Below are 23,009 nucleotides of genomic sequence, written 5' to 3'. Positions count from 1 at the left end.
AACAACTAAGTCAGGAATTGTCAATACGAAAAGTTTTATCACAAAACACATACTAAAAACAAACTGATGTACATGTACATGGAACTGGAATGTACAGGGATGAAACTTGGTTTCTACATACAGTGGCAAAAGCACACTTAAGGTGATAAACATTGTAACATTTGTTCCTTCCAATCGTTGAACAAATGGGGCTATTTTGAGACATGTATTCACAAGGACACATGGACGGAATTCTGACAGCACCCATAACTTATAAAAGTAACGACAGTTTCGAAACATAGAAAATGATGGGAAACTGACTAAGATGACATCACAAAAGATTACGTCACAGAAGTCTTAAAAGGGATGCACTATTAGACAGAGCAGTAAATAATCACATAGGCATGTAGGTCAGCAGCAAATGAATCTAGGTGGAGTTAGAAACTGGTTGCTTTGTAAGGATATACAAATTAAAGGTATGCCAGATTAAGGCATCAATGATTGGTGCTACTGACTGGACTCGCAGAACTATTCCCACTTGTATGAGGAACACTTTTATCACCAAGTCAAACTAGACAGTCTGTGCGTATTGGTCACCTCAATTGGCTCTCCTAACTCCTGCCTTTAGTTCCCCTTAAAGACTAAAATCACACTTACAAGTTTTTGGCACTCTACTACCAGCACAGCAGTGAAGTGAAGGTCTATCAGCAGAATAATGTCTCACAGCAAAGTAAAGTTTAAAACTCCTCATCACTTAAACCATCCAAGTCAAGATGTGTGCTAATGGGCTGTAGATTTCTTGGCCGCCCTGACCCATTCTGTCTCTGACTTCTTGTTGACCTTGGTGACCGAGCACTATGACCCTGCCCCGAGGATCGAGAACCGTGCGCCTGCCCATTAACTAATGGCGGTCCAAGTGACCCATTAGAGACGGGCGGTCGGGGCGAACGTCCTTCAAAATGCAACCCATTCAAACTACTTGCACTGCTACGTCCATTTGAATCCCGTCGGCTCGACAGCCTATCCTCTGAAAAGCTATTCCACACAACATTTGCCGACCCCATGTTTGCTGACCGCCGCTCAGAGTTTGATTTCTTTGCCTGGTTGTTTAGTCTGTCGGTATTGTTTACTTTTTGCGCCACAATGCCATTTGTTTGGTTAATCTCAGGAAGGATAACGCGATCCTCATCACGATGTGAAAGATCGTTCCTCTGCGTTAGAATCTCTGAGCTGGAGTTTGGCCGTAACGTACTTCTGCTCGAAGATCGTGATGATTCTCTTGCGCTTCGTAAGAGGTCTTGAATTTGTTCATCTGTTAATGAATCCATAGCCAATTCATCTGAAAATTATCTCAAGATGTTAATGTAATGCTAACTTGAGGTCTACTTTAATCTGTCATGATTAGAGAACCAAGGACCAACAGCAAGGTCTTAAAAGACAAATCTACGGAATATTCTTGACAAAGACAATCCTTTGATAAGAAGATCTTAAACCTCATATTTTAGATATTACTAACCTCTAGCTGTGTTCAAAATCTTCTCCACTTTTCTATCGTCAGATTCATTTGGCGTGTTTGGGGTGTGTGCATGCTCATCGAACATTAACTGCTCCCTTGCCTCTGACAACAGCTGTTGCAGCACGTTCTCTGGGAGCGTGGGCGGGTTCTCGTAAATATCAACACTCTGAACAGATCTAAAAGACAACAAGCAGGTGTATTGAACAAGAATTGATTGTAGAAATAGGAAGGAGTCCATTGTCTTTGAAAGAAGAATATACAACTGCTACTTTTCACTGCAATATTCCAACAAGATAATGTAAAAGATAATAGGGAGGTGAAGGGCGTTTACGATTTGATGAACTCTTTACAGAAGGTTGCACTAAAAGTCTACGACTCAAAGAGAGTCAAATTCTGGATGACAATGGGAAAGCTGAAGACAATTTCATAAATCAGACTCAATAAAGTCGAAGACCTAAAGCATCACATTTGCGTGCTCACCTTTCAGTTATGATCTCTCCATTCTCCGAGATGGTGTCTAACTGAGAGGCAGACGAGGCCACTGATCTGGCGTACTGACCCAGTAACATCTCGAGCTGGTCTTCCGACAAAGCCGGCGTAGAAAACTGGAAGAAAAATAAGATATGATGAATCAGTTATGACACAGTACTGGACTATCAGCATCGATACTGAGAGTAAGCCTTGCTGTATCTTTCTCAATCTTACCTCTAAATCAGCATGAATACTAAGACTAGCCAGATCTTTCTCAATCTGTTCCATGCGAATCCTCATGTCTCTCTCCTCCTTCGTCTCTTTCAAGACTTGTTCTCCCAGTTTATCAACGTCGACCGATGACCTCATGTCAGTTCGTGTAAATAGGCAGTGCTGGAAAGACGTTGTTCCCCTTGGTGATTTCAGAGCCTCAAACTCCTCTGGGGCCATCAGTGACTTCAATCGTTTATCAATATCTTCCAGAGCCTTTTGGTCATCAGGTGCAGGTGTGTATCCTTCTCCCGGGGGTACGGCAAGTTGAAATGGATTCTCCTAAAAATATCAAGATCATGGCGATATGAGAATCCAGTTTCTCCCCCACATTCACTACTTTGAGTGTTTTAAGCACCTGTAGCAGAGACTCGTACTCTGACAGGGAAGAGGCGCTTGCCTTGCCTTGCTTTTTCACCAGGATGGGGTCTTGGTAACAAATTCAGAAAAATCTCCTTCAATTTACTATATATTTGGTTTGGAGCTTCTTTCAGCTCTTGCTTATTTCTGGTTGCTATACTCACATCACTTTGTTCCTCAGCTATCGTCTCCATATCCATCGTCTTGAGAATATCCTCCAACCTATTCTTCTCATCATCTGTCATGGCGATAGGGTTGGCAGCATCACTTGCAAGCTGCAGGAGAAGCAATAGGCAATAGATAAGGACAAGAAATAAGAATATTTCAAACTGCTATACGAAAAACAAGCACAAAATCCTTATGCCTAGAGGTTTTGGCAGTTGGGTCCATTTCCGGTATGAAGAAGAACGAGACTATTTCTGATGGGGGAAAGAACGAGGACCACATCAACATTCCTACATGGTACGTACCTGTATGTTTCTCTTAATAAAGTCCTGATTTTTCTTCTTTCCTTTGCCGCTTTTCTTACTGCTTTTACTGGCACGCGATCTTGATGTACTGTTTCCCAACTCACTACCCAGGGGACCGCTCGCACGACTATCTTCACCTAAAAACCAACGATATTTTAACTCCTTGTAGAAGCAGTTTACAATTCTCCATCATTGTTCTATTCAATACAATTTTCTGAAATAAAGCCAACCCTTACATGAATGAATGACCTGTCTTAGGTAACAAACAGATTTGATTTTATATTTCACAAGTTCTATAGGAATTGTGAAACAAATATAAGGTAGTTTGCATACTTCGATTTGATTCCACTCTGCTTCGATTTCCTTGAGGTCTTGATGATTCTTTGGCATCCTTGGTTTGGAAGTCTTCATCAGGCACCTGTGTTCGGAAGACTGGCGTGATGGGTGGCTCATCATCATCGTCATCAAGAGTTATGCCTAGAAACAGAAATAAAAATCTTAGCCCACACAAGCTCTCTTACAATCATATCATGAATGCCAGCATGGATAGAATGGACTCTATCTCTACAATAAGCAGTAGTTTTCCGGAAATACAACACTTTTTGTCCCCAGTACAAAATCACTCACAATTTTTCAACTAAGACTGACAAAACTAGTAAATCACTCATCATTGGTGCTCAAATCAATAAACAAGTGAAATGTTTTGATAAACTTGTAGTCCTACCATCTGAGTCTGAAAATACATCAAAGGGAACAATAGATAGGATATATTTTCATTTTTAGTTAAATTCAGTGATATGCAGATCTGTCCGAACCAGTGCACACTTTGGAATGCACATCCGTGTAACTGTGTAGTTTTGACAATAAAGGTCAGTGAAAATATTCCAAAATAGCATGTGGAACAGCTCAAACATTACTTCAACATACTTTCTTTGAACATTAAATATCTAATCTCTAAACATTCTTCATCAAACAATACCTACCTTCATTATGACTTGGAGGAGGTGCCAGGGCCAAAAACTTAAAAGTGTTGTTCTTGACCTCTTTCAGTTCTGTTTTACCACTTTCCTTATTTTCTCTACTCAGTTCATCCAGCTCCTCTCTAAGTCTGTAAACAAAATCATACATGTACAATGAGCCAGTTTTTAAAATATACTTGACAGTACAAGTCAATGTGAACCTGACACTCCTTTGCAAATCATGTCATTGTCAACATCCAAAACAATTTCCCTCTCAAAATGCCAAGAAATAACTGTATAGAGTTTTGTTATGAAACTCTTTTGTTGCGTTGCACCTTATCATTTATCTCATTATCAATCACCTTTTCGTGAGCCTCATCCTATCTCTCTTCACATCCTTCTCCCTCTTCATCTTCTTCAATAGGATCCTGTCCAGCTTCCTCATCTTGATGATGGCTTCTCTCAGCTTTGGCTCCAAGTCAGTCAAATCGGCATCTCTATCCTCTGCAGCAGCCCCCTCTTTCTTTTCAGGTAGCTCATAAACCTGTAACAGACCCAAACGAACATGAAAAAGATCAAGTAAAATTCCTGTGTTGTAACGATCTCATTTCAATAAATGATTTAGTTTGATGTCTTCTAGGATAGAAATTGACACCTTAATGTTGGTGTTGATTGTCTCACCAAACAGGACTTGGATGGAGCTGGCATTTTGTCCAAAACGTCAGCAAGGCACCTCAGTTTTGGCCAACATTTAGCTCCATCCTCGCCATGTTTGGTGAGACAACGAATACCTCCAGCTTGGTACCAATTCCTTAAACCAATACTGGTACAGACCTTGAGTTCATCCTGCATTTCCCCTTTGACTTGTCTCTTGATTTCCTCTTTTATTTCTTTACAGATGTCTCGCTCTTCTTCAGAGTCCACTTCAACGTCATCATTGTCTCCATTATAACCTAGAAGAAGGTAAAAAATTAATGACCTTGATGATGCAATTTAAGACTATTATTCATTCATGCATTTTCAAGTTCAAATAGAATATAATTATAGACTTATTACCAGCTTACTACCAGTATTGTTGCTCATCAATACACAGTGAGAAAATCGTTTTTGTGGAAAAGCAACACTGCAGATATTTTTAGTGAGCAACTAGTTCTTGTGATGGACAAAACAAGCATTCATCATACATGTTTTGCCATTGCAGTGCAGGAATGCCACACATTTGCCTCAACAGCTCTTCCTGTAGTTTTTTCTAACAACATTCCATACTATACTAATAATACTATCCACAGCAATTCACTTCCAAACCACACCAACTGCCATGGAATGCTATGAATCACTCCCTTCCCTGCACCTTAACTGCACCCTGCAATCTAACAATGTCTTACCTGCAATAACTAATTGTTTACTGAGATAATGTTCCACACTATTCAGCTGTTGTGTCGGAAGGCTTGGTTTCTCTCCACCAGTTGCTTGGGGCGTTTCTGCCTCATTTGATGCATCGATATATTCTCCTTCCTCTGACTCAAAAAACTCATCTTCGTCATCAGTAAAATCATCCAGGATATCAAGATCTGATGCACCAGAGTAATCTTCCACTTCTATTATGTCACAATCCTGGAAACAAAACAAATCGATGAGTATGACATATTTTCTGATTATGAAAAGATCATTTCAATTTGGCATAAGCAACTGTTGGTCCCAATAAATGCTGACCTTAACATGGATGTAGGCCATGGAATTTGACCATCGGATTTACTTTCACCAGCAGAATGCCAGCTTTTTACTACAATTTTCAATTCAAAAGCTATAACACTAAAAGTCACAACTATTTCCTTAGTTTACCTCTGAATTGTCAGGATGCAACACTTGAAATGTTCCTGGTGACTCTATCAGCCTCCTGTTGACAGCTTGTGCACTCCCAAACATCTTTGAGCTTGCTTGACTACCCTGCCTACTTCTGTTACTAGGTGGCCGACTGATGTCATCAAGCGACCCCTTGCTTATGTCCATTCTGAGGCGAAATTCTGAAACTAGTACGTCGTCATCAGCTTTGAAGGATTCAAGTGGGGTGGGGCAGGGGGGGTGGATCATGGTGATTCAGCTCCACTGTTGTCGACTGTACTCGGAGTGGGAACACGTGTCAAAAGGACTAGGTGGGGTCACATCTCAGGGGGGGGGGGGGGGTTCTCCTCCAGGACACTGGGCCAAAATGTGTTGATATCAGGGGGGGGGGCAGATGAAGCCAGAACAGAAGAGAGTGCAAGCCCAAGACCAGCTGAGTTAACGCATCAATCCATAGAAAAAGAGCAAAATGAAGAATGTCTCAGAAGATCATACAAAATGTCAACCATATCTAAAATCATGACAATTCATGACGATAATTCTTTGTTTTTGATTTTGTCGCTTTTTGCCTTTTATCAGGTCATCATTACCTACATCACTCATCAGCCAGGATCTAGGATTTAATTTAGGAATCATCAGTCAAGAATGAATCAGCCAAGCTAGCCCAAGTTAACGATTTTTTGTGGGAGTTTGGGGCGGTAATAACAGAAATTTGATGATTGCTCTTGTGGGGAATGTAGTGTTTTATCATTTACCGAATCTTCCAAAAATTAAGATGCGAAAAAAACCAGTGATCAATGAAATAAGTAGAGTCTATCACAGAAAAACATTGTTGTTGTCGTCCGCCATGATGGAATCTAGGATGCTAACGCATGCGCAGTCCACCGCCGGAAGCAGGTGCCCGGAAGTTCAGCGTGCAAAAGTGGCGGCCAGCAAAAAAGTGATTAAAATGGTTAAATCAAGCAAAAAAGTTTCTGCATTTGCAGTTTTTAAAAACAAGAAGGTATATTGAACAACTCTCTCAAAGAAGAAATGCCGATGATATGTTTTAAACATGTAAAAATACAAGAGCACGATGACGCTATTTGCAGCTTCTGCAATGCTCTACGAAATGCACTAGCCACTAGCCTATAGGCTACACATTGCATTGTTGGTGTACTCTTGTACGTTGTGTACTGGACACTACTGTGTATGTAATGTTTGCAGTATAGACTCCAATGGTCATAGTGCTGGCGACAGAGTGTACTCTGGTAATCGGGAGCTTGTTGTAAAGTGATGTAGGACTAGGTAGGAGTAGGAGGCGCTGTTTAGTATTTAAAACAAGTCCACCCTATGGCACGTGCTGCATTTGTCGGGCCGGGAAGACACTGCAAATTCGTTTTTACACTTACAGGCTTACAATGTGCCTCAGAATGACAATGGCATCCCAAGCGCCTCATCCAGCATGACCAGCCTCAACTCACAATTTGAAGAAGCGGATAAAATTTCGCTGAGCTCTACACTTCACAGTCGACGCAGTGGCGAAATGGAAAATGTCTCGCTGAAGTCAGGTCGTCGGAGTGGAGAAAGGGTGTCGTCACTAAAGGAGATGTTCCGTGGAAGTATTAGAAAGAGACAGTCATCTGGAGAGAAAAAGGAAAAGGTAATTGTCTGAATTCAAAAATTTGGTTCCTCAACATTTTAGGGTCTGCTTTCTGATAAAATGTCTCCATAAATCAAATATATTATAACTTAGTTCTTCCGATGCCTATCATTAGTATCAAGGAAAATTAGGACAGTGTACAATTGCAGTTGGATATTATCTTTGTAGTTTACTCAGACATTAAGTTTAAAAGCAAAGTTCAGACAAGGTTCCCCCTCTTCCCCCTCTCCCCCCTCTCTCCAAGAACTAATTTTGCTTGTTCTGTTAATTCCGTTGCTAAGGGAAAATCAATATAAGTCATATTAGTATTACATGTACATGTAACTAATGTTGCAGAAGGCTCATCGTAACAGCAAAGGTCGGCCCTCATTTCTGCCTGATGAAGCCCTCAAAAGTCCCGTTATTGACCCAGAGGTCAAACTCACTGGCATGAAGACACGAGCAAGCTCATCAAAGTTGAATGGACTACCACCAAGACCAACGAGTACTACTTTACCAGGTATGTAACCAGGTAACTACTGTAAGGATTGATAAAATTTACTGATCAACTGTATCATATTGTATGAATTAAAAATAATTTTAAACTTACTCTTGCAGATTACCCTAAAGTACAGAAAATCCAAAGTTCCTCCACCCTCCCTGTCAATACCACTGCAGACATATCCAGCAAGACGCTTCGGTCCTCACAGTCAGATATCAGCCAACAAAAAACTAGTACTCCATACAATTCGAATGCATCTACTGCTCTGTTTACCGCAAAAGCATCAAAATCGCCCAAGTTGAAATCGCCAAAAGCTTCAGACATTACTACCGAAACAAAAACTCCAAGTGGCCATCTTGATCTAATGTCAAAAGAAAACATTGTTAGTTCACCTAAGAAGGGCAAGACGCCTGATAAAACACCTAAGAATACACCGGGAGCCAAAGAAAAGACACCTAATATGAAAAGTAAAAAGTCTAAGACGCCAGAGATGAGGGTACCGGAACGTAAACAGAGCACACCAAAGGACCAGTCGTCACCTGATCTGCCAACTAAACGACCTCGCCAGCCGACGCCCCGGGAAAAGAAGGCGGAATTGAGTGCAGTGTCACCGAGTCCGAAGAAGAGACGGGTGCAGAAGGACACGGCACCAGAGAAAGTGATGGAGGAGACGGCATCCAACAGCAGTGATGTGCCCGACGGGGTAAGAATATTTTGGAAAACGTTATTAATCAGTTGCGTTCAGATACAAATTCAAGGTAGAAAAGTACATAACCCTTGATACTGACATTAGGTAAACCTATTCAAAAATAATAATTTGAAATATATATATGTTTATTTTTCGTACTAGGTACAATCAGAGGTGCATGGTGTTGAAATTTATACAGTGCTGTAACAAGTTTGACAAAATATCGATACAAAATGAGGACATATAATTTAGTTGTACATGAGGCACTCCAGCGGTAGAATCCCATCAACCGAGGAAGTCACCTAAGATGTACATAAATAGTCTAATATCTCATTGATCTCCTCGGTTGCTAAGAATCCATCACCCGAGTCCCTCATGTGAAGCAACTCTTGAATCTGAGTACACAGAAATGACGATGGGATAAACTGTTACATGTATTGGTAACTGATGTAGATTTGGCCACCTAAAACCTAGAGATTACAGGGTTTGACAGGTTGAGAGAGGATATTGTTTTCTTGCAATTTTGTCATATTTCTCTCACTTGAAGGCAAGCATTGGAAAGGCTGATCTGATGCCTCTAGAGAAGCCGTCCCTGACCATGTACGACAGCCAGCTTGAAGCTCAAAGACTGTTCGAACTGATGATTCACCCAGTGAAGTTAGAGAAGTTCTTCAAGTAGGTGTTTTATGATTATAATTGTTCCACCTTAACCTTACTTATTGCGACCAATTGATTAGTTCATCAAGAGTGCTCGGTACTGGTAATAAAATCTACCGTGTCTTCTGATTTCAGAGATTTGTGGGAACAGAAGCCATTGATCGTGAAGCGTCACAAAGCTGATTATAATGAGGGTTGGTTCAGCACGGCAGAGTTTGATAGGATTATGAGGGAGGTAAGCAAGATGACGTCGTCAATGGTCGTTACAGTGTGCGTACAGGCATTGAAAATGAACTTGACCTGCCGGCCGTCTACAAGCATTTTTCAGAAGTCAACTTCCTTATTTCACTTTCATCTTCTTTCTTTTCAGAATGCACTCCATTTTGGTGTCAACTTAGACATCGTAACGTATGAAAATGGTCGCAGAGAAACGCATAACCCTCCAGGACGAGCTTATGCACCCATTGTTTGGGATTATTATAGCGTAAGTGGTGATTCAAAGTGTTGTTGCCAAGAGTATTCTCTAAAAATACCGTTTACTGATCATGAGTGAAATTATGTCCTGCAACTGCCCAACCTTAGGTGCAATATTTTTGAGTTAATTTTGACACAAGGCTCTTCAATCACAGTATTCCAACCCATACGTTCCCATCTGCCGCAAAACATTCTCTGGAATATTTTTTAATTCATTTCAGAATGGCTGTTCAGTGCGCTTGCTGAACCCGCAGACATTCTCTCCGAGTGTGTGGAAGTGTCTGTCTGTCTTACAAGAATACTTTGGGTGCTTTGTAGGTGCAAATATGTAAGTATCAATTATGTGGTCATTGCCCTGCTGCGTTGACATTCTGTATGTAAGTTGTCTGACTGTTTGTTTACCAACTTGTGCATGTTTGTCAAGTTGTCTTCGTTCTCTCTGAGCTTCTAAGGAGGGAGTGTCAACTTCTTTGTTTTTAGGCTAAAGACTGAACAATAGTGAGATATTTAGGCCAGATAGTGAACAATGTGTCAAATATTTAGGCTAGAAAGTGAACAATGAGTAAGATATTTAGGCCAGATAGTGAACAATGTTGGAGTTGCATTTGTTTGTCTTTGTTTCAGTTACCTCACTCCACCAGGGTCGCAAGGTTTTGCTCCACATTATGACGACATTGAGGCATTTGTTATACAGCTCGAAGGGAAGAAACACTGGAAGTTATATAATCCAATGTAAGTGTATATGAGTATAAAGGATTTGTTCACGAAAGTATGGCACTTCTTTGTCACGTTCTCTGTACATTCATAATGAGATATACATTTGTCAAATAAGGAGGTAATTGGAATTCAGTGCTTAGTTGCCAAAATCATCACAATATTACTTTAGAATCCTTCAGCAATGACCCTTATCTTTTCAGGAGTGAAAACCAGACCCTACCAAGGTTTTCCAGCAGTAAGTAGCAGACTTAGCTACCATTTCATACTTAAAAATATATGATTTTAGAAAGAGAGTAAAGTACTAGTCCTAAAGTTATTAAGGCTGTACAGAGAAGAAGAGTTAGTGTTCCTCTCCAGCCACTTCTGTTTTTGTTACATGTTTGATCAGAAAGCAGGAAATCACTCTTCAGTACCACAGATGTTAACGTGGAGAGTTTGGGGTGTCAGAAAGAGTGGAGATCACTGATGATACCACACTACAGTGCAACCTAAAGTGAACCAGTCAGTCAGATGCTGCTAGCGTTTGTCCCCCAGTCTCGAAGAGACGTGATCAAATTCGATACTTTTGCTTGCAGAAAATTTCAGTGAAGAAGATCTAGGTGCTCCCCTGCTTGACACCGAATTAGAAGCTGGTGACTTCCTCTACTTCCCTAGAGGTATTGTGCATCAGGTATGGGCTTGTTATTTATGCATTTGAAATTTGTTCTTGTTATGGTAGTGGTAGTGTAGTCTACTAGTAAACAAGACAGTTGTGCATTTAAACGCTGGTTTGCTGCATAGAATTAGTCTAGGATATAGTTATTTGGTTCATTCCTCAAGCAGTGTGGCGTATGTTGTCTTTTTCAGGCCAATACCCCAGATGACACCCATTCCCTCCATATCACAGTCTCGGCCTGTCAGAAGAACACCTGGGGAGACTTACTAATGAATGTAAGTTTGTCCAGTTCAGAGCATGTTGTAGTTTCTGTAGCCTGACCGAACAATTGAGCAATGATAAGGATGCCCTACCATAATTGAGTAATTTCAGTTTGCTTCAGACACCAAAGATTTATTTGGTTCCGAATTGTGGGGAGTACACATGACTTACGTAAACCATTTTGCACTGTTCTTTTATTGTCACTGTCCTATGCGTCATTGGGTTTGTCTCCGAGTGCTGTCATTTATCTTTTTGTCACAGATGGTGCCCGCAGCATTAAAGATAGCTATGGAAGAAGACATAGATTTCCGAAGATCATTACCAAGAGATTACCAAAACTATATGGGAATTGTCAACAGTGATAAGGTTAGTTCTTTACCTAATAACAGATGGCTCAAGTGTGTGCCAGAAAGAGCGACTTGTAGGTCTTGAGGAACTTACTCAAAATGATGGTAGTTTGTTCCACAAAGTGGGGCCAGTCGAAGAGAAAGAACATCCAACACTGTGCTCTGCGTCATTCATTGATTGGCAACTGTTTCGTGTTGTATTGATTTGTTTTTTCCTCATTGCAGCAGTGTGAGGGTCGTGCGTCATTCCTTAAGACCGTGGAAAAGCTAATGAAGAAGTTGCTGACACATTCTCCTGTAGATGCTGCGTGCGACCAGATGGGACAGCGTGTCGTTCATGAGGCACTCCCACCGTTCTTAACAGAAGGTATGAAACAGTAATAACAATGGCAGCTTTAAGAAGACTAGTCAGTCTCAAAATGACAAAGACACAAAATACATAGGTCCTACCAAAATAACCGACTCTACAGTGGAACAAATGAAATGTTATGGAATAAATGTTTCTGCTGAGCAGACAAGATACATGTATATGTCCAACATAGCTGACTTAACAGTGGAGTTAATGAAATGTTATGAAATATACGTGTAACAAGTCCATTCCATGTTTCAGCGGACAAGATGTGTAGCATTCATGGTATGGGTGAGAAATGGGATGAGGAGTACGGCCGTGTCCGCGGTCGCATTGAACTCGAGCCAGATACTTGTGTCAAAATAGTCAGAAAGGGTGTGATCAGGTAAGGCACATTTCATGCACTGTGTCGATGCACACATTGCAATGGGTTTAGAGGTTCCGATTTTTCCGACATTAGTTCGAAGTGGAGACCACTCTGAAGTGGGGGAAGTGTTTCTTCTTGATGAAAATAGAGCCCTACCACCCCTCGAAAGGTGCGCATCCCCTTCCTTTTTTCGGAAGAACTAATGCATTTCTTTATACAGAAGGACTCTAACCCTTCCCTTTTCTTAGCACCTAGCAGCATAAAACCCTTGAATTGTCAAATTGTAACATTTTTGCACTTTCAGACTTGTGATGGAGGAAGAAACCGTACGGATATACCACTCGTTGGAGAATACCCGGGTCTTTTGTGAGAAGGAGCCACAGTTCATTGATGTCTCTAGCGAAGTAAGTTTCCTCGCATATGCTTTGCTCAAACGCTGTGAAACCCATAAAACTCTTCTGATGAAATCGATTTGAAACCATTTTAAAATGGATGCATTGTGGTGATTGCGTAAGTCATTTGCACTGAGTGACTTATTCACTCATTGCCCTTGGGTACTAACAAGTAGATGGGAAGAGACTGAGTTATTCCCATGCTTAGTTCAGATGAGTGCAGCAAAGATTTGACCTCCGGCTCCCGGTTGTTTACCCCTGGATCATGATTACGTTAACTCCAATCGTTACCACCTGTACTCCATGTTCAATGACCCTCTGTATCTGTCTAAATTGTCCACAGACTCTTTAGTCCACTTCACAACACTTGTCTTTACTATCAAATCGCGACAATTAAATGGTGGCATTGCATATGGTTCGTTTCACTGCTTCCTGAACACCGGGTCATTTCCACTTGATGACTGCATTCTTTAGTGCCCTTGGGCAACAACTGGATCTCTTTGTGGTGAAGAAACTGAGATGCCATTCCCACTAAATTTTGTGATAGTTCAGATAAGTGATAAGATCTGACCGCCAGGATATTAACCCCAGGATCATGGTTTCGTTTACACAATGCTTGCTCCGTCAGTTACCACCTGTTTTCCATGTTCAAGTACTCTCAACCGCATTGTGGTCCTTGATTCGGAATTCAGTCAAGTACTATTGAGCATTAGATATTTAGACGTTGGTAGAATGATTGAAAGAATGCAAGAAATAGGCATTGTGGCATTTTGTTTGTTGTTTGTCAATATCAGAGAGAGGGAGGACGAGCTTTCACTTTCTGGTCTAGTGATCTGTCACTGTCCGTCTCAGTTTGGGTATTGGGTATCATGACACCTGATTATTAGTTGTTAGTTGAGGGGGTTGCTTGTGGAAGATTCTATCATATTGATATTCCGACCCTAGAACCTGTTTACGCATTCCAGGCCCAGCTGCCAGGGATTAACTTCCTTCTGTGTCAAGTCCCCTTGACTGCATTTATCAAGAGCCCCGGCTGGAGTTATTCAGACAGCTTCGGCCTGGAGATTACAGAAATGTTTCGACTTAGTTACAATAGATTTGGTTCAATCCAGTTGATACCATGATCAACCGTAATCTCTCAAGATATTTATTCTCAGGAGTTTGAATTTGGCAGGAAGAAAAAAGCCATATACCAGAGACTGCGTATTTTGGGAGACTTGGCTGATGTTTCCTACACTTTCTGTGGACTGTTTACTGCCTTGACAAAGCTGTGTTGAGTGGTATTGACTTAATTCCGTGCAGCTGACAGGTGATTAATCCAGGAATACCTGGAAATCGTAAAATAAGTATGTGATAAACAACTTTGAGCACCAGGCTTTTGTGCATTTGTCACAACAATGCAATACCCTATTGCTGCTACCCTATTTTCAAACCATCCATTTTCTTCTCAACTTGTTAACAATTATGTAAAAGTTATTTTTCTCTTTCAGGTAGCGCCAGCTGTTGAATTCTTGATCCACCAATATCCCAAGTACGTCCCAATCGATAGCCTGCCATTGGAAACAATAGTTGAAAAGGTAAAAAAAGATGACCGGAATCTACTCTCAGTTTGACAAGCCAAATCTATGGGGAATATGTCTTATTTTTCAACTTTTGTATTGAACAGGTGTTGAGGTGTAAGATGACTCCTACCAAATGAATCTAAACCGGGCCTGAATGGTTAGGAAGGCTTCAACAATCGTCTTGGTTCTTATTCTTGTGCTAGAGCTGCCAATCACTGCCAAAGTGTGGAAGTTTGACTGTTCGACTGTTTTTTAGTACGCCTTCATATGAGCAGCCACACTCAAACTTAGGAGAGCCATTGCAGTAAAAACCAAAATCTTCTCCTTTGAAAAAGTTTTTTTTTCTCGACCAACACTCACCTGAACCGAATTCTGTTTATATTTTGTCTGTCGCATTTTTTTTTATATCCCCAACAGCCCAATCGAGTGTCCTTACGTGTAAATCAATAAAAACATACTCGACTATACTTGACATAATATGTGGTGTTACTTGACTCACATTAATTGAAATGATACTTGTGCATGCTCAAGGGTGCTAAATCTATAATAGAGAGTCCTGGCGTATTCCTGGATTGTAGACTTATTTGTCATAGTCAGCATTCCTGTTCTTATCTGCTAAGGTGGAAAAGTGAAAACCTGATTAATTTCTGAGTTTATTTTGCTGTAGATGGTCTGTCTGGTCCAAAATGTCATTTGGACTTTGGGAGCTTTGTGTGTTGTAACAAGTCTGCCTGCTTTGCGTTCAACATTTGCGGCAGCCAGTCCCAAGTTTGGAAGGAGGAGGAGGGTTTAGTGTGGGCCAACGCATCCCACCTTGTAAAAAAGAACCCCTTACAGAAGCTTTATCAGGTCAAAATAGCAGAACAGGTGGCTGGTGCAGACAATTGGGTGCCTTATTCTCTCTATAGAGCTGTGAGTTCATGATGATAAGCCCATGCCTCTCCCAAACTCCCATTTCATTTTGGTATATTTCCAAAACTTACTCCAATGATGATCCAGATTTTTACGGAATTTCCTTTTAATGGAGTAATTTCCATTCCAGATTGACATCGCTACACAGCTGTATGAGAAAGGACTGCTGTTGACGTATGCACCACTGGAGCCGCTCACAGAAGGTGAAGATGACGCTGATGCCTAAGATGTTCTAGAAGTTGTTACTTTGCTTCCAGTTGACTAGCTCTGTCTTGTTTTCACACGGTGTATCAAATTGTCTGTTCATGTTCACATGACTGCTTTTTGATTGCACCATTATGTGACAATTGACAGTGACACTGAACAGGGGAGGTACTGGGTTCTGATTGACTGCTGCATCAGTCCCTTGTGGTCAGAGAAGTTGTGCATTTTTGTTGAAAAGTCAAACAAATATTACCCCAGTGAACCAGTTTGTTTTCAAATGACAATTTTGCATTTTAGAATCATTGTCTTTGTACAAAAGCATTTAAATATCCTTCACATTGCTGAGTAGATGTAGTTTCTTGCTTGGACTTTGAATTGCTTGTGTTCATGAAAGTGGAAGAAGCGCAAATTGCTTGTTTTCAGTGTAAGAGGGTATGAATAGGGATACCCTGTACATTTATTTAGGATGCAAAGCTTGGTGCATTATATTCATGTGAATGCTATTCAAAAACTCACTGCCTCTGCAAGTTACAGTGTGGTGTTCAGACAAAGGTGTGGACCAAACGTAATCTATGAACAAGAAAACATATGGCTACTGGCTATCATGATATTTTTGGAGAGTTTGATTTTCAGCATTTATCAATTTTTCAGTTTTGCGGTAATTGGAGAGGTAATCTCTGAGACTTTTAGGAACTTGTAGGATTTGCAAGGAATTCTTTTTAAAAGCCATTTGTCACGGTTCTAACCTTTATTTCGGATTATGTAAATAGAGTAATTTTAGGCATTGTTAAGATAGGAAAAGTAAGTTCTGTTCACGAGTGGTGAATGTGATTTTATTCCATATGACTGTACACCTGTAAATAATCAACATATAAGCACCCACAAAGGAGCATTTGGTGTCACTGCGAGGTGACAATAATATCTTGTTCTAGTGGTGATCACAGATCCTGCAACAAGAAGCAATTATAACTCCAACCTCTGATTAGTATCAAACCCAGCGATTTCCTGTTTTACCTGCAGAGAGGCAATCTTTTTAGCGCCAATCGCAGTGATTATTGTTGCCGGTGGCAGCGACAAAAATGTCTCATTTATGGGGAGCTTTAGGCATGCTTCCACATCAAGTCTTCCAATAACAATTTCAATTCAATGGAGTGTAAGACACAATAAAAGTTATCTCAAAAGGAAGTTAAGTGTTCTTTTTGAAGTTTTTACCTCTCAGTGATTATAACAAAGTGGAACAGCAAAAACACATGAAAGTCATTGAGGAGATCTCGCCCTTCGAAGAGAAAGATAACTTCTGGGTGAAAACTTCACTGAAAATGCAGACCAAAAGCTAAGCCCAGCCCTTGATAACTTGACTATTCTAGCTGGTTATCAATTCGCCAGAGGATGACTGGACTCATCCAGCTGGTTATCACTCCAGGACACGAGCTCCTGCCAAATTTCCCTGTTACCATGTTCCTCTTCCAGTAAGTTATTGTTGAGTCAACTCATCCAGTTGGTTATCGTGGTTTAGTCACGATATTTTATAGGACCAATCGAGGGCTCTAAAACGTTCATAGCTGTTAATCAAAAGTTAATCTATGATCAAGAAGAATGCTTCCCTCTCCTGGCTTGTTCTAGTTCCAAATATATGTAAGTCGGTTTGGTAATTATGTCTCTTTGCCAATCAACAGCTTATAGCAAAACAATATTCGGGGTCATTTGGTACAGGTTCCCGTGATAAAAACGAAGGTATCTACCATGCTGAATATGAGGCAGCGAGATTGTGATCATACTTATTATTCCATTGATTTTTCAGTAAAACCTCTCTAAGCAGATTCTGATTCATCCAATTTAGTTTCTGCCTCGACGGACTTGTCTACTGTCAACTTTTTCGCCCCCAATGCAGTATTAACCTTGACGGAACTCGAGAAGAAACTTGCGTTATGTAATCCATGCAACCCCATCGTCAACATGAAAGACATTGAAATCGGTCACCGTATTGAATTTGATGTCGGTGACCGTATTCTAAATAACCTAGTTCACACCTTCTTCTGGAAGTGGGTTAATAAGACCCAGTTAATCGAGAAGCAGGTCGCTGTCAGGTTAGAACGTAATGGTAACGTCGCCAGAAAGCAGTGACAGGTCTCCACATAATGCTATTAGGACCTCAATTTATATTTCGCTCTCCGAAGACCATCGGATACCAACTGTATAAACAGTTGCATGTACTTTTGATCACATTTGATCACTTCTGAAAACATTCATAAGACAAGAATCTATAACCTTCGCAACTGAAGGAGGGACTGTTCGGGATTGAACTATCGTTGTAAAATGAGAAAATGTCCCCCTGGAAAAAGTGTCCAGTCCTATGTATTCGAATTCTGACGGATTATGATGTTGTAGATGGTTCTATAGAGGTCATGTTTGTCAAAATAGCGCTGAGATATAATTCTTTGTTCCCCGGACTCTTCTACCCAGCACCGGCTGTAACCATGGCCACACTGTCACTGTTTGCTTGTTGTTGGATCACCTGCAGTTCAACAACCGGAAATTTCGATTCGTCACTACAAAAATAGGTGACACAATTAGTATTCGACAAATGAATGAAAGCTTCCGATCTTGACCGAACGACGTAAAACTGGGTGACTCGATTCCTCTGTGAGGGCGGCGCCTTGTTACCCTCGGACAACCTAAAGCGAACAGAGCCTCCTAGAGAAGTTTGTAATTGCTTTGTCTATGAATATCACTGAAAAAGGACATTTTATGCCATATCGGTATTGATGCGGTATAAATTCATCAAAATGTACATAAATTAACTTTATTTTCCGAAGTGAGTGCCGAAATGACGGCCAGAGAGCGACCTCCAAGGGGGAAGTTGTCTACTATTTGGATGTCAGACAAAAGAAGGGACGACTGGCGTAAACAGGCGCTTCCGCGAATTGCATCGGAGTATGATTGTTAGAACAGTCCTCAAATCTTGAAATTTCCTCACTTGAAGCTATAGTTGAGTTTTGAGGTGAGACCATAGCCGTCAGACGAAAGTAATAATTCATAAGATTCGTAGGCCGAAAGGAAGACGGCACTCGAGCTCCTTTGTGTTGTGATATATAAAGGTATAAGCCGACAGTAATGCGCCAAATGTACATTGTAGTTGCTGCATGCTTGGGAGAGGCAGGCGCCCTAAAAATCGTTGGTGGCTGGGGGGCGCCTCACATCATGCGCCACCCATTATTCGGCCCCTGGGTCATCCTGAGGAAATCGGGGGTTAATGTTCGTTTGTCTGCAGGGCCGGAGAAGCGAACATTAAGTCCTGATTCCCTCAGGATGCCCCTGGGTACAAGGCCTGCTCTTGCGGTATACTTCAGAATTGTGTTCGCATGGAGCCATGCAGATTGGTAAAATTGTGTCAAAAAGTCAACACCTGGTTAAACAAAAAAGGTGTTAATCATATCAAGCCATAATATTCAATATTATTGACAGGAGATAATTTAAGTTATCTTGGTCATCTTTCCATGACATTCGGAACAACTGCACCCGGTGAATTTCAAGCAGCAATGATGCCCGTCGTGATCATCCGAGGTTAATAAAGTGATGTCAGAGTTCACTATCAAAGTTAACCGAGTCACCGAATTGCCTTTTGTTTTCTCGCCAATGTTGACATCTATTTCACGTATTTCCCGTGCCGGAAGATATCAAATCGACCATGTTTGTTTGCACAGAACTAGATCAAGTGGCCTATTTTAAGTGCCGTGAGGCCTGGTTCCACTATGAACGCACTTTCCCTCAGCGCCAGCACATGCAATACATTTGGTAATCAAGTGATGGTCGCAACATGCACATGCTTTGATCATACCTCGCGTTGGGCAAAGAGGTTGCTGACACTGACAGAGAGAGAATTTCCGGGCAGATTGTCTTCATCAGCAGAGAAGCAAGGGGCTTCCACATTATTGTACACTCCGGATACAGTGGACCCGCCTCGTCCCTCACCATAATGAGATCCAATTAGGATGATGCAATGGACTGCCCCGGGAGTCTATACCACGTATAATGTTCTTGGTTGTATTTCGTGCGGAAAGGAGTTATCGAAAAAAATAACAACAGTGTATACGAGACGAACCATGGAGACCATTTCTTTGTTATATTGTGTGATATATTAAGTTAAAGATCACGTACCTCGGATGCGCACTCTTAATCAGGGGACGAGGTTCCCGGAAATGATGACGTCACATTCATTGCCGGCGCGGATAAGTGTTTGCTGTTGATGGTCACAAAATGTCAAGGCACGTGCATGGATTGGATCTATCCCAGGGTATAAAACGGGATGTCTAGGTTGGATCAAAACCATTTGGCTAAAACCTCCTGATATATACAGGATGGCCGCGCACGAAGTTGTCCAGAGACCTGCCCGGGTCCTGAACCGTGTCTTTGCTCTGACACAGTTCCTAACACTTTTAGTTGCACTAACGATTGCAAAGATTATTCTGACAATAATCCAAATCATTCCACCAATACGAAGACGATTCGTCAACAAAGTCGTTAAGTTGGCAAGCAGGCGAGGCACAAATGAATTCACCATGGAGAAAGCGAATTCTTTTTTCACCGCCGACTGTTTCATCCATCTGGTACAGACGCTTTACCGTGACGCGATGAGAGTCGCGGAAACCAGCCAAGCTGCGCCCAATACTCGGATCTATTCTCCAGTGCAGCGACGCTGGCGCCGGCTTTTGGATATAGCCTCTCCCGGTCGCTATATGGTGTTGATATTCGGTAATTGTTCCTGACCCCCGTTCATGCGGGGGCTGAGCACTCTCACATCCATATCAGATGATTTCAGTCATATTGCCGATTTTGTCCTGGTCTATACGGAGGAGTCACATCCGACGGACAAGTGGACATTCAGTGATAGGACGTACGATATTTCGTCACATATTTCGATTGAGGACCGCGTTCGGGCGACGGAACATCTTACACAACTGGATTTTCCCTTCCAGATGTATATTGATTCCATGGAAAACGAAAGCTTGCGGGCTTACGCGGGTTCTAACGGTAGGATTTATATCATCAAGGACAATACAGTGTTGTTCCAAGGCGGGGTCGGGCCGTTTTATTTCAAACCTGCAGAAATCCGCCAGTGGTTTGACCGTAATATTCCCATGGCAGCCGATGAGGACAAGGAGGAAACAGTTTGTGACTGCAAAGTTGGTGTCTCGATGACGACTACAGAAACTGAGGAATAGACAGAGCACTTGTGAGTTCGCTTTTTTCACTTTTGAAATTTGAGTCAGCAACATATTAAATGACGATAGCCTTTTCCAGGCCTGGGGTGTGCCTACACTATTAGGTTGGCATGATAAATAAGCCAAAGTGACGCACTGAACTAGTGTTCTAATGCATTTTCCATTATCATCATTGTGGTTTTGCCTACCCGAAACTGAAAAAAGGGCATTCGACCACCTTGTTTTTTCAGCCGACCATCGGGGTAAAAAATTAGTCCATAGAATGGTGAGATAAACATGCACCGATTGCAAGGGTACATGTTTACCTCCTGGTTTTCGTCAATAGTTGAAGAAGTGCACTCGAAACGCCATTAAATCGGATACCTGGGACGGTTTCTATGCAGTCCCATCAGTTGTTGTTCGTATAAGTGTTTTTGCATGCCGATTTATTGCCTTTTCGGCGATGTGCCCAAACCCAAGTCCTTCAAGAAAGTGAAGGACAGATGCACAATCCCGATGCGTCGGCATAAGCCTACATCATATTAATTTATCTTCGTCCTCGATCTTAAAAAAGTGCTCAAAAGCTTCCTTTGTTCACGAACACTGCAGTCTTCCGTCTGAACTTTCCATTCTTAATCTAGCTTCTTTTTTTCGTAAACGCAGTCTTCCTCCTTATCTTTCCATTCTTACAAAGCTTCTTTTGTTCGTAAACGCAGTCTTCCATCGTATCTTTCCATTCTTACAAAGCTTCTTTTGTTCGTAAACGCAGTCTTCCGTCTTATCTTTCCATTCTTACAAAGCTTCTTTTGTTCGTAAACGCAGTCTTCCGTCTTATCTTTCCATTCTTACAAAGCTTCTTTTGTCCAAAAAACACAGTGTTACCGGAGTCATCAATAGTCATTGCTTATACCATTCCCCTTTTGATCGTTTCAGACACACCAGGAGCATGTGTACAATATAGTTAGAGGGGTAGAAGCCGTCGTGAAAACCTGTGTCACTTCCTTTATATCGCCAAAGCGAGAATGCGATGCGATTCGTTGACACTCGACTGTAACTGAAGAAAAGGCCGCATGGTCGGATGAAGAACATTTGGGCGTTTTATCTATTTCGAGGAAATACGATCAGCACAGCTTTTTTTGGTCAACCTTAGTCATTACATGGGCCTAAGAAATAACATCGTCAAATATCAAATTGGGGTGCACGATTGCAAGAATTAATTTCACTCGCACGTTCATCTGTCGTCGTGGGCCAACGTCTTCCAAATAATGATTTCTGAATTTTGTCGAAGTCGAATGCTTTGTCCAATGGTTGCCATCAAGCATGTAAAAAATAATTCCAATAAAAGTTACTGCTGGTAAAAGTGTGCGCATCCATAATGTTCAACAGCTCTCAAATGCTGTTCGTTGGTCTGGGAAGGTACTCCTGAAATATTCACGGCTTTGTAAGCTAGGAATTTGAGCCATGAAGTTGTTTACTCTTGACCGATAAAACATTCCACTTGAGTTAAAGCACCATTGATGAAAAATCGGCCGGTGAGCTGTCAATTTTTTGCGAAGCCCATAAGGAACGTCAATACTTGACCGAATTTCGATATAGCCACTTGTATAGCAATTAACGGTAGTTGACCGAATTTTGACCAATGGTGGTCAACGACGATATATACACATGTTGACCGACTTCTGACCAATGGCCTACAGTAGCCTAATTCCCGGGGCCTATATCATAAAGCCAAACATAGTTCCATTAGCGCTAATGGCATCTTGATGACGGTCACTTCACAAACAGGGCATTTATATCAAGAAGATGGCTTGATATAAAATCACGCACAAAGGTAACATTTTAGTTTTCCATGACAATTTAATACGTCTCGAAGCTTCAAGGGCTAAAATTCACACAATTTGAATGTCCTCGTTAGCAGATGTTAACCCTTGATTGGTGGTGAAATTGTTATAATGTGTGTAAAAATTCTATTTACCTTTTCACTTAGTATAGGCCTTATAACCAATAGTATAGTCAGAGTCTTTCAATGTAAATGAAATATTGAAAGACTCTGGTAACCAAGTTTTGTTTTTAAACATATTTTTACATTTGACAATAAACTCTAGTTCGCTAGACGTGTGAACTTTGACAGAGATATGTCCTCCATTCTTCTGTGAGTATGACGGAAGCGACTGAAACGTCCATCGGGCGTGGTTCCTCCTCGATGTTTCCGGAGACTTTGGGTGACTATACC

The 23,009-nt window shown here is 41.3% G+C and overlaps 3 protein-coding genes across 5 annotated transcripts; 2 read left to right on the top strand and 1 right to left on the bottom strand.

Moving 5' to 3' along the window:
• Positions 1-17: 17 nt before the first annotated feature.
• LOC135484684 (fibrous sheath-interacting protein 1-like) lies at positions 18-6,713 on the bottom strand. 3 transcript variants are annotated; one of them, XM_064766314.1, is made up of 13 exons: positions 6,623-6,713; positions 5,868-6,049; positions 5,411-5,639; positions 4,860-4,978; positions 4,388-4,569; positions 4,050-4,174; positions 3,400-3,543; positions 3,067-3,203; positions 2,761-2,871; positions 2,201-2,518; positions 1,976-2,100; positions 1,496-1,671; positions 18-1,318 (listed from the first exon to the last, which is right to left on the bottom strand). In XM_064766314.1, exons 2-13 carry the CDS (start codon positions 6,033-6,035, stop codon positions 717-719), a joined length of 2,436 nt encoding a protein of 811 aa, XP_064622384.1. In that variant the 5' UTR covers positions 6,036-6,049; positions 6,623-6,713; the 3' UTR covers positions 18-716. The 3 variants fall into 3 exon arrangements, with proteins under 3 accessions (XP_064622384.1, XP_064622385.1, XP_064622386.1); XM_064766315.1 differs by having other exon boundaries at positions 5,868-6,055; positions 6,623-6,702; XM_064766316.1 differs by having other exon boundaries at positions 5,868-6,036; positions 6,623-6,702.
• A 45-nt stretch (positions 6,714-6,758) lies between these two features.
• Positions 6,759-16,760, top strand: LOC135485394 (ribosomal oxygenase 1-like). Its single transcript, XM_064767377.1, has 18 exons — positions 6,759-6,870; positions 7,261-7,509; positions 7,846-8,008; positions 8,107-8,693; positions 9,226-9,353; positions 9,471-9,570; positions 9,706-9,819; positions 10,031-10,137; positions 10,434-10,541; positions 10,727-10,761; positions 11,102-11,196; positions 11,373-11,456; positions 11,704-11,808; positions 12,015-12,156; positions 12,400-12,523; positions 12,810-12,909; positions 14,388-14,474; positions 15,502-16,760. Exons 1-18 carry the CDS (start codon positions 6,817-6,819, stop codon positions 15,595-15,597), a joined length of 2,478 nt encoding a protein of 825 aa, XP_064623447.1. The 5' UTR covers positions 6,759-6,816; the 3' UTR covers positions 15,598-16,760.
• Positions 16,761-20,350: 3,590 nt separating this feature from the next.
• LOC135484600 (thyroxine 5-deiodinase-like) lies at positions 20,351-20,797 on the top strand. The gene has a single exon (XM_064766235.1). It carries the CDS (start codon positions 20,351-20,353, stop codon positions 20,795-20,797), a length of 447 nt encoding a protein of 148 aa, XP_064622305.1.
• Positions 20,798-23,009: the final 2,212 nt, after the last annotated feature.

The sequence above is a fragment of the Lineus longissimus genome, chromosome 3 (genome assembly GCF_910592395.1).
Source record: "Lineus longissimus chromosome 3, tnLinLong1.2, whole genome shotgun sequence".
Lineage (NCBI taxonomy): Eukaryota > Metazoa > Nemertea > Pilidiophora > Heteronemertea > Lineidae > Lineus > Lineus longissimus.
This window is presented reverse-complemented; position numbering and strand designations above follow the sequence as displayed.